We start from the raw sequence: 12,214 nt of genomic DNA, 5'->3' as shown, positions 1-12,214 counted from the left end.
GGACAGGACACACGGACTGACTGTGCGCGCGCCGTCCGGTGTCCCTCTCGGGACCGTTCACGCGCTCTTGCACAGTCAGCAAAAGAGCAATTTTCTGCTGCTTATTGCTCTTTCACTTCCACTCACACATTATATCAGAGGTCTATAATGTATTGAGATCATTAGGGACTCTATACGTGGTTTGCGATTAATTTAACTTGAATACAACGAATATTTTGTGCAGTAACCAAGATAAAATAAGTTCCATACATTCGCACATTTTATATAGCTCACTTCAAAAAGGCTGAAAAACTAAACGGGCACACGACTCATTAATATTTAATTCACAGATTTAGCGAAACTGCGGACAGGGCGTGTCTTATATAAACAGAGGCGTGGATTTTAAACATGTCAAATATGATTGGACGAATCCTTTCAGTATGTTTTGAAAATTCCGCGCATGCGCAGTGGGGAAAGGTGTTTCTCGGTGAGTTCGATTGTTGATTCTCTCTCTCGCTTACAACTTTGTGTTTCTATGTTGTGGTAATTAATGCTTCGGATGAATAACTTCGAGTTGTCGAGTGCGAGAATATAATTAGTTGTGCAAACGAGAATATTACTGCATATATAAACCTTTTAATGTCACCCAGCATGTTATACTATTATTGCTAATAAATTTACACTAAAAACATCTGGATTTTCATAATGAACATCTCAGTTCCTTTCCCACATGATAAGCACAGCCATCAGAACAAGCTGCTGTTTTTGATATCGGTTGTTTGGATGTCAGTGTCTGGGTTGATTAATGGTCTTGGTGTCATTGTGGTAACTTAGACTGGGGAAATGAGGACAAGTGAGTTTGATTCATCTGACGAAGAGGATTTTGGTGAAGAGGAAGCCACACCTCTTCAGATCTCATGGTGAGCAACATATACATGTGCAATTTTGCATTTACATACTCAACATAGATTGAAAGTGATTGTGTGTGTGCGCTTTGCAGGTTGTCTCTGTCAGTGGTGGAGTGTTCCCAGTCTCTTGGCATCTGTTCCTTACCTGGTAAAATTAATTGATAAATGAATAATGTCTCTGTGTGTGTTCATTCCATAAATGAGGCAATTTCTACTAGAGCTGCATGCTTTTGGGGAAAAATCTAAATGCATTTTTTTTTCCTGATAATTGTAATATTTACAGTGTTGACAGTGTTGTACATATTTACTCCGTAAACTCTGCAATTCGCTCTGGCATGCTGGATATCAGCGTCTGGGCCAAATCCTTCTTTGATCCTGTGTCTGTGTCTGACAAAGTGTCTGACAAAACTTAGTATGAAAGTCTTAGTAAAATTCAAGGCTGCTCAATAAATGTGAGGCACGTGCTAATTCAGTTTAAAGTGGTACATAGAATTATATATGTTACTCATTTTAGTTTTTGGAGTAATACTGTCTATTTATCCAGTTTGTGACGGATGTAAAATAGAAGGCAGCCTTGTCACACGTGTTTTGGTTTTGTTCCAAACTGTTTAACTTTTGGACTGTTCTTTTTGATTTTTAACCCATGATCTGGATTGATTTATTTTTCAAAAGTTTTTCAAGAAGAAATCAAGCCGGATCATGGCCTAGCAATTGTTGGGATTCTCTGGGACATTAAAAACTCTTTCAAGCTTTCAGCAGTGACCTCTAATGATGGCCATGATTCTTGTTTTTTTTTAAAAACTTCCATGCTTCAAAGCTTGGTCGCTTGAATTGCTTTATGTCAAACAACTGGAAGGGATGCGTTTTTTTTTTGTTCGATTGATTATGGTTGCCAAAGTGATTTTTGTCGCTCTTGCATTTTTTGGCTTTGTATATTATGCACACAAAAAATATATATATATATATATATATATATATATAATGGGAGAGTGATTTGCTGATTATATGATTAGTGAAATGGAATGGTTTTAGCTGATCATTTTGTGCAGGGCCAAAAAAATGGGTACTTTTCTGGGCCAATTAAGCTTTTTTCAATTATTTAAAATGCATCTGATCTCTCTGCACACTAATCTAGAAACAATGTGAATCAACACCACAACAACTGAAGCAGCAAACTTTGCAAAACACCAAATTTATGTCACTGCCGAAACTTTTGGCCATGAGTGTAAATGAGCACAGTGCTTCACTCTAAAACACACAGCGCAGTGAGCGCACATATTTAATTAAACTGCAGCCTTTGTGATTTGGAAAATCAATTTTGAAAAAACATGACGTTTCGGTTTTATTTTGATTGATTGCACAGCCCTAATTTCTGCTCATTTCAGGTTGCAGATATAAAGAAATCAGAAGAAACCTGCAGAAAGATGTTGGTGAGTCTTACACAAACACACACACAGTAATGGTCTAATCCAGTGGTTCTCGACTGATTGGTTGCAAGTCTATACTGATCAGTTTGCAAACAGCAATTAGCAAACGTTTGATGTTCTGAAGCACAACTAGTTTAAAGTATGCGTTGTGTGCAGTGTGTACATGCCCCTCTGGGATAGGATAGCTGTGATTTATCTGTGGTTTGTGTTTGTGTGTAGCTGAGATGTGTGATCAGGGTGTGGAGGACGTGTTTGTGTTCTGCACCAGAGGAGAGCTGGTGCGCTACAGAGTGCCATGTCTGTTAGAGGTTTATTCTCAGAGTGGGCTCAGAGTGCACCACCTCCCCTTCCCGGACGGATGCGCTCCAGAGCTTCCTCAGTGCTGCTGCATCCTGGAAGAACTGCACGACTGCCTGCAGAATCAACGCAAGACCGTCATACAGTAAGAATAAAAAAACACTGATATTCTTCTTCTTCCAGGGAGAAGAAATATGATCATTTTTCCTTTACAACAAATTTAACAGAAAAATGTATTTTCTATACGGTATATCAAACCTTTTAGTTTTAAGCTAACTTTATTTTAAATTTAGTTTTAAGACCGTTACATGTATTAATATTATTCAGTATTATTCTTTTAAGAGAAATTAATACTTTTTTTCAACAAGGATGCTTTGAATCGATGTGAAAAGTGACAGTAAAGACATTTATAATGTTACAAAAGATTTCTGTTTCAGATAAATGCTGTTCTTTTGAACTTTCTATTCATCACAGAATGTCAAAAATGTCACAGTTTACACAAAAATATTAAGCAGCACAACTATTTTCAACATTGATTGATAAAAAAATATTTCTTGAGCTGCAAATTAGCATATTTAAATGATTTCTGAAGGATCACGTGCTGAAAATTTAGCTTAGCTATCATAGGAATAAATTACATTTTAAAATATTTCACTAGTTTTTACTGTATTTTTTGATTGAATAAATGCCTTGGTCAGCATAAGAGATAGCACGTATGTGTCTCTCTCTCTCTCTCTCTCTCTCTCTCTCTCTCTCTCTCTCTCTCTCTCTCTATATATATATATATATATATATATATATATATATATATATATATATATATATATATATATATATAAATAAAACATTACATGACCATTAGAAGAACATTAGATTCTAATTGTGCTTGTATTCCTCCACAGTTGTTATGGAGGTCTGGGACGCTCAGGACTAAGCAAGTATCAAATGTTCAAACTGAGCACAGTGTCATGATTAATGTTAGTCCCGTGTGTGTGATTAGGAGTTTAACTTGTGTTTCATTGTCACAGTTGCTGCGTGTTTGCTGCTGCAGCTCTCTGTCTCCATCACGCCCAGTGCCGCGCTGGAAATCCTGAGGGAGCTGAGAGGAGGCGGAGCCATTCAGACTGTCAAAGTAAGAGGCAACATCTGAAAACCTAGATGCATCACTTCCCTTAACCATACAACTAAGTTGTTAATTATGCTTCCTCATGGCCTCTTATAGCAATACAACTTCCTTCACGAGTTTCGGGAGAAGTTTGCAGCATATCAAGAAACCAAAGAGCGGCTTTCAGAGAGATCAGTGTCCCGATGATCAACCTGACATTCAGATGACTTGAAAACAGGAAAGAAAAAAAAGACTAATTGTTTTGATTGGTTGTTTTGCTCTATGGATGTTCTCTACCTTGATCATGAGTGCATTTGTTTCTATTCTGATGGCACTTTAAAAATGCTGTACTTTTATAAGTTGCTCTAATAATAGTGTGCTTAATATATAACTTTAACTTTACAATTAAATGAGCCTTGTTCACTTAAATGTGGTCTTAAGTGGCCTAAACAAGATGTTGTCTGCATTAATCCTTGCCAGTGGATCAAATTAAGAGTGATGCTTATTTTTGTGTCTGGGAAACAATATTGCTTATGTGGGTGACAGTGATTTGAATGGCAGATTAAATTCATTATGCAGTTGTTGGCAATACTTCTTGGCAATTCTTTCATACCAAAGTGGCCACTGGTAAGGGGATATATTAAGTTTGTGACCATTACTGGAGAAGTTAACCAAGGTAACAAGTACCAATGCCTTTACATTGATCAGAGATACACTAATAATCACAATCAATGCAATTCAAGTGCTACAATTTCAGGCACTATTTAATGATTATAAACCTTTCAGGTTTGTCACATGATCATTTTAATATAGCTTGTGCAATGCAGTATCATGGTTTTATTTATTTTTTCTGATTGAAAAAAAAAAAGCGCAATTATATTGTTGAAAAAACTTGTGCTATTCTATCAGAGTAAACCAAACTCTAGTTTCACATTATTGTAGCCAAATGGAATAAACAGGAGTTCATACAGAGAAAACGGCATCATAAAATGAGCCATGAGTTAATGTATGGAGGACTTTATTGGGAACTTTAAAGCAATATTACAAGCAAAAAAAAAATCACAATTTACTACAGCTCTTGCAAGACTTTATAACATTCAAACACACATATCAAGCTGGATTCACTCACACACAAAAAAATGGCAAACGAAGAAAATTCTAAACCAATCACAGGGAAAATCCAAAATAACCTATTATCTAAATATCACCTTGGTGGTCCAGCTTGGTGATTAGGAACAAATGCATTGACTGTCAGTATAGTCAAGGCTCCTTCCACACAGCTCTGCTCTGAATCCAGACGCAAACTACAGCATCACTGAAGGACTGAGGATTGCCTGCGATTACTGACGGAATAAAAAAAATCTTGGCACACTGAGATCATGCCAACATCAAACCAGTGTCCAAAATGGTATCCACAGTCATCTCTGCTATCTCACAAAAATAAAATCAGAAAACAATTCCACTTAGAAATACAAATTCACACAACAAAATTTAAAAGCAAAAAAGGTTACATGTAGAGTATTTCAAGGATGTATGAGCGAAGCAAAGCCTTCAATACACTGAAAGCATCAGTCCTCGTTTGCTTCCAACATGAGAGAAAAACAATGGTTTTAACACTTGAAATGAAGCATTCATCTGATAAGAACCATCAAGGTGAAGAAGACCACCAGCCTGAGCTCAAAAACATGGTATTACAAGATCATGAATTACCAAAGCAGCACACAACTCTGAAGGTCAAATTAAAGAGCTGACTGAGCAACAAGGCAGTAATATAGTTAAAATAAAATAAGTCTGTAAAAATGCTACAATCAAGATCTTTATTTTGCCCCACAGTTTGAAAACACAAGAGTAAAATCTTTGCACATATCCATCAGCAATATAGTTTTGAAGCCCTTGTGCATCTGCTTTGGACATGATCTGGTCAATGTAAACCGTTTTCTCTAATCTGCTGATGCTTTCAGTGTGTGAAGAGGTTTGGCATTGGTGCGGCATGTGTGTAAAATGTGTGTTTTAGACCTTTTAAGTAGGTCTAAAAAGGTTGTACTTAGTTTTGCATGTGTGGTTCTGGAGTTGTGCAGGCTGCTTGCGTCCTGAATCGTTCTTGGCTGATGAGGAGTAAATAAAGTCAATGTCCATTTGAAACAGCCAAGCAGAACTGAGAGAGATGTCCGAGTCCAAGCTCCATTTGGGTTTTAAAATCAGCATCTCAAACGCCTTCATATACACTTTGCAGCTGTATCCAGATTAAGAGCTCACCAAAACATAGATCATCCTATAATAAAAAGACCAGAGAAACATTAGCACAGTGATACAAAGATTAAAGATGAAGTCTCTCGTGTGTTTAAAAAAACAGCAAAAACACACATTTTTTAAATATTATTTTTACAAAATATTACAAATTATAATTTTTTTCTTTCAAATAAAATATATTCTAAATGGTAATTTATTCCTGAGATGTCAAAGCTGAATTTTCAGCATCATTACTCCAGTCTTCAGTGTCACATTATCCTTCAGAAATCATTCTAATATGCAGATTTGCCACTCAAGTAGCATTTTTTAAACGTTATCAATGATGAAATCACTCAATATGGTGCTTGATATATTTGTGGACACAGTGATTGATTGAGAGAGATAGATATATATATAAAATGTATCCTGGCTGAATAAAAGTATTAATTTCTTAGTGTAGTGTACTGTATATAAGATAAAATTTTTTTATATATTTATACTTTTTTTTTTTTTTTTACGTTTCTATATGTTTGATAAACAATTCAACTGTACATACCCGTAAAGATAGTAGAAAAACGAGAGGAGGTAGAACGCAAGTTTGCACCAGCCCTCCTTCTGACAGTACGCCAAAATATCTGCGTTCATTATCGTAGTGGGGTCATACAATCCAGGTCCACTCATCACAGGGCGGCTCATATACCTGCACACAAACAAACACTTCATGTTGCACTTTGAGCAAGACACAATGTTGACTAATAACTTATTAACTTCAAAGACACTAGCTTGACACATCTGCTAAGATGTTTGATATATATATATCCAGCAAGTGTTTATCTGTGATTGGTTTGGGGCTGAACGCCCCACCCACCTCCAGACGTGATAGGCCAGCAGGGGCATGTTGAGTCCAAGCGTCAGCCATTCTGCGGCGCACAGGAACATTACGCAGAAAAACACATGGATGAGGTACTCCGGTAAGACGAGCTAAGGAAACCACACAACACATGATCAGAAAACAAAAAACATACACAGATCCATCTTAGAGACAGAGTTCTATTGCGCCTGAAGCCTGTGCCCCAAATCCAGCCAATCAGGTGTAAGAATCATTAGGATTACCACCAACCCATGAGCTCTAGTACTTGCTAGTCTATGCACATTTAAATCTCTCTAAACCTCAGAAGAACCAGATCAGCTGAGAATAACTGTCATAAATCATTATTTAAAGCAATGATAAATAAAATATTTACATTTAACAAGTGACTTTAAATTACATGGTATAGACTGCAAAATAAAATTAAAAATCCCTATGCAAATAGTATGTGAAAAATTCAAGAGCTTAGAATTCAAAGACCTTTGATCCATTTAAGAACTTATGACATCATCAAGTTCATCAAGCAGAACACCTATTCCTACTCAATAACCTCTGAAACAGGTTATCTATTATATCCCAAAGGTTTGTAAAGAATATACTATACTCCATCTGCTTTAGATTTAGTCAAATATAGAGTGCAGAGTTTCTCTTATTAGGCAAATAGAACATCTGGCCATTAGCAAATTACTGTAAAAAAACAGACAAGTCAACATTTACTACACCCCCAACCCCCGCCCACATACAAAGGTATGGGAACAGAGGCAGGATTGTGTTTTTTACAGGGAAACAATGCCAGGCAGAGTGAGAAGAGCAGCCATGCTGAGGAAGGGAGAAGCTACAAGGACCCCAGGCTGCCCCTGCCATGCCTGATCATAACCGGTATATGAAGACAACACAATAAAGCCCATGCAAAAGAGAAAAAGTGTGTGTTCTGCTTTCGCCCAACACAAACACATAGTAAAAATTAAAAATTCAAACTGTTGATGGTGATTATGAAGTAAAATTGCCTCAAAACTCATTAAGCATATCCTTCTGAGAGTGATTGGACACATCCAGCCAGAAACACCAACCCTGAGTCGATTCTAAGGTATACCATTCCTCAACTCTAGATGAATGTGCACCAAAGATACTCACTACACCCGCTCTTCCTTCCCATCCATCATTAATCTCAAGTGTACTTGAAATAATGACTTCTCCTGCATTATCTTAATGGTGCAATTGCTTTACAGCGGTGCCAAGTTTATAAGAACACTTTCTAAGTGAGACATCATAAATGGAGTTAGTCGCTCTGGGTAAAGAGCAAACGAAGGAGGGGGGGACAGAACGGCACATGCATGTTCTGAGCATTTGCAAGTCTTTTCAGTTAACACTTTTCCCTGTAAACCACTGTCTTTCCTACACTCGAGAATACACCTGCGCAGACATCTGTGCCTCCACCCAACCCCACGCTAACGGACTAAACCAGCCAAACATGAGTGAGATATAAGCAACCCTAAAGGAGCAGTTCATTCAGCATATGTAATGGCATTTGCAAGACGAGACAACCTCTGTAATCATAATCAAGCTGTTCAGTTGGCATAAATCAGATCCTGTCTCCCTGCTCGGCATGTTTGTACATTGAGGTGTTAGTTAACTGAAAAGACATTTGTAAACACTCCGCTCGTGCACACAGAGACTGTTACTGATCTTAAGCTGAATTCTGGTACCAACCTTCAGAGCAAGCCTGACCCTTTTAATTTTTTTCACCCTGTCAACTGTCTTTGAGCCAATCAGAGGAAAAAAGGTAAAAAGTAAATATTAAGAAAATAAATAAACACAAAATGCAAATCAGAAAATCAAACTCTAGTAGTGTTAGTGTTGGAAAGCAACATTCACTGCAGATGATTTCATTGATTAGCAGAACAGTGTTGTGATAGAAGAGAAGAAACAGGAGTGCATGCATCACCCGGCATCTCTCCAAAAACACTCACTTACCGGGTTTAATGTGTTACATTGGTCTATAGGATTCTTATAGTCAGTCTTCAGCTCATCGAATGCAATTATCTAAAAGTAAAACGAAAAAAAAAGAAAAAAAAAAAGAGTTAAACATGATCCAGGAGTAAACATACAAACATAATTTCACACATCATCATATGTCAGGAATGTGTTATTCTTTCAGAACAACACTTACAAGGCTTTTTAAGCATTCAGAAATATTCTTGTGCTGGATGAATGAGTAATTTAAAACAATTAATTTACAAACAGACCGTAAAATACTAGCAAACAAAAGCTTAAAGAGCTTAATATTTCATGAGATTTGTGTCGCAAGAGAAATTATGCAATTAGGAAATGAGGAAAGTAATATCCTGTATGCCTGAATCAAATTCAGGTTAGAATTGTTTACTCATGAAAATTGGTAATGACAGATTTAATCCATTACCAAAAGTAATATTATTGTATGAAATTCACACGTCCCCTTATTTATCTCTTGGTGGAGAAAGGGATGAAAAAAACAAAAACAATATTCCAGTCACTATTGCGACATGAAAACGTTTGAATGTATTTGGCATATTTGAGCAAAGGCAGAAATGTGATACTGGTTCTCTGAAACAGGTTAATGACACCAGACTATGGCAAACCGTTTTAACTTTTATTCATTTCCAGGATACTAATTCTTGATATCAACAATTAAATTTTTACTAGTTAAAATGATAGTTATTGATATCAGGAATTAGATTTCTACTATAACAATGGCAATTTTTGATATCGGAAATTAAATTTTCACTAGTTAAAATGCTAATTCTTGATATCAACAATTTAATTTCAACTAGTAAAAACTATAATTCTTGATATCTGTAATTGTATTTTCACTAGTGAAATGTCACCATAGGCTGCCATTCAAAATCCACTGTTGATATCAAGAATTGATTTCTTACTAGTTGAAATTCCAATTTCACATATCAGAAATACAATTCTTACTAGTAAAAACCTTTATTTTTGATATCAAGAATTAAATTGTCACTAGTTGAAATGTCCATTCTTGATATCAACAACTGAATTGCTACTAGTAACAATGTTCATTTTTTATATCAATAATTCAATTTTCACTAGTGACAATGTTAATTTCTGATATCATGAATGTGATTGTTACTAGTAAGAAAGCCATTTTAGATATCTGAAATTATATTGATATCAGAAATACATTTTCAGATATCAAAAATGAATTTTTGTACTAGTAGCAATTCAATTGTTGATATCAAGAATAGACATTTCAACTAGTAACAATTGAATTATTGACATCAGGAATTCGCATTTTTACTAGTAACAATGTAATTATTGATATCAAAAATTATATTTCTACTAGTAAGAAATCAATTCTTGACATCAACAATTGATTTTGAATGGCAGCCTATGGTGACATTTCACTAGTGAAAATATAATTACAGATATCAACAATTCAAATCCTGGAAATTAATAAAAGTTAAAACGGCTTGCCATAGCTGTTCTGTCCGCAAATAACTCAAAATTCTCACAAAAACATAACAGTTCTAATTCTAACATGCAATATTTTATATATATTGTTGATATATTGTTGTATATTGTTGATTGTAGCATCAGTTCTGATTTATCACTGATCTGTAAACACATGCACGAGAGCCAAACGGGAGCGCGCGCCCCATCCGCCCGTGATCACCAGTATTAGATGCGACAGAAACTAATAAACAAAGCGTGAACTAAATGTGGCTAACCCCGTAGATAATACGTTTAGATACACAGAAATACCCTAATTGTTTAACGGAAGATTAGCGGTAATGATAATAATGGGTGTCACCAGGTTGCGCTCGTGCCATTCATTCGCGTTTGTCTCGCGCTCTGCTCTCTGTTGAACTAATGTCACTATCCACAGAGTGTCTGATTTAAAAACCTTAGCGAATGTGTTGGAGTTCTGTTCAAAACACTTACATGCCAAATAGCGAAGAAAATGAGCGCCGCCGTCAGCAGAAGAGCCAACATATAACAAAAGGCCGCGAATGTGAACGCCATTTTTCGCTCATGTGGAATTATCCAGACCGACGATTGCTGTGACGTTGAGACAGCTGTATGTCACGTGACTGGATAATTCACATACTCGAAAAAACGCGAGAGTAGGGGAAACCCCAAGTATAAATAAATGAAATAATAATAATGAAATAATAACATCCTTCAAGCCCATATGTTTTTCGTGGAGCACAATCATTCATAGCATGTTCACATATTCATAAAGGCTACCTCTGAATTTAAAAAAGACTAAAATACCCTGAGGTAAAATAGTCTACAGACTTTATATTCCTAATCTCCTGAAGCCATGATAGCTTTGTGTGAGTAATAGATTTAGGTTGAAATTTGTCTAAGAGACAAAGATGCGTACTGATAATATTATTAATAAAATGTGCTGAATGAATTAATAACATTAACATTAACACAGACTTTAGGGCCTATAAAATACTGACAAATATGAATCATGAACATAAAAGCTTGAAGAGCCTAATTTAAGAGAATATTTTACATGTTGCAGTGAAAGTGATGTGAGATTGAACTGCTTTAATATGAAAACACAATTGCTAAGCCAAAGATGAGATCTTCTTGCATTTTTGCCTGTAAACTCTTATCTATTTGACCCATCCCAAGTTTAGAAAATATGCGATATATAATCCACCAGGCCTGAAAAAGTGATTCTGCTGAATGCCATTGCTGTGACTGACATAATACAAATCTCTTAAAACCTTTCATCTTTTCGTAATAAGTTGCAGAAGTCTTCTATACTGTGTGTTGTAGCCTACTGAATGTTACAACATTCATGTTAGCCTAGGCTACTATAGTCGTGGTTGGTAAAATAAAAATTGAATTTGAAAAACAAAAAGGGATTATTCAGATATGTTATGGAAATGTAAAGCCAGTTAACTGCAAACAAACAAGATTTACTCTGATGGAATTTTTCACTTCCTGGGGCAAGATGATATGACAATATATCGTCACGTCAGGTGATGCATGTTTGTTAAGGACTAGATCAATAGCGCCCAAACAGACAGATTAAATCAAAACCACATGAAAACAACTGTGGGTAGAATTTTCTAATGCTTTTAGCCATTAACCTAATACTGTTTTACTAATGCAAACCCAGCGGTCATTGAATATAGAATTGACTTGTCATGTTTATAGGCATGGCTAAATCACCTTGTTTGTCTAATGGAATTACACTCTCTTACCAGATACTTCCTTCCCAAGCCGACTGAACATTGGTCTTAAGTCTCAGTAACCATAGTCTCAGCCTCAGACGTCACGCCCACGGAACGTTGGCTGAACGTCTGATGCATATGGCATACTTTTCTGGAAACACTTCAGGAGTTTCGAAGTCGCGAACTGATTGGTTGAATTCTACAGG

At 36.1% G+C, this 12,214-nt stretch overlaps 2 protein-coding genes across 3 annotated transcripts; one reads left to right on the top strand and one right to left on the bottom strand.

Annotated features, from left to right (window-relative positions):
- Positions 1–417: 417 nt before the first annotated feature.
- Positions 418–4,305, top strand: cdkn3 (cyclin dependent kinase inhibitor 3). 2 transcript variants are annotated; one of them, XM_084093089.1, is made up of 8 exons: positions 418–466; positions 814–899; positions 980–1,035; positions 2,273–2,317; positions 2,534–2,756; positions 3,514–3,545; positions 3,640–3,743; positions 3,834–4,305. In XM_084093089.1, exons 1-8 carry the CDS (start codon positions 440–442, stop codon positions 3,921–3,923), a joined length of 663 nt encoding a protein of 220 aa, XP_083949215.1. In that variant the 5' UTR covers positions 418–439; the 3' UTR covers positions 3,924–4,305. The 2 variants fall into 2 exon arrangements, with proteins under 2 accessions (XP_083949215.1, XP_083949214.1); XM_084093088.1 differs by having other exon boundaries at positions 3,514–3,549.
- Positions 4,306–4,717: 412 nt separating this feature from the next.
- cnih1 (cornichon family member 1) lies at positions 4,718–10,892 on the bottom strand. The gene is made up of 5 exons (XM_084093090.1): positions 10,756–10,892; positions 8,788–8,856; positions 6,814–6,926; positions 6,502–6,645; positions 4,718–5,988 (listed from the first exon to the last, which is right to left on the bottom strand). Exons 1-5 carry the CDS (start codon positions 10,834–10,836, stop codon positions 5,961–5,963), a joined length of 435 nt encoding a protein of 144 aa, XP_083949216.1. The 5' UTR covers positions 10,837–10,892; the 3' UTR covers positions 4,718–5,960.
- Positions 10,893–12,214: the final 1,322 nt, after the last annotated feature.

This window comes from Abramis brama, assembly GCF_963993115.1.
Source record: "Abramis brama genome assembly, chromosome: 19".
Taxonomy (NCBI): Eukaryota; Metazoa; Chordata; class Actinopteri; order Cypriniformes; family Leuciscidae; genus Abramis; species Abramis brama.
This window is presented reverse-complemented; position numbering and strand designations above follow the sequence as displayed.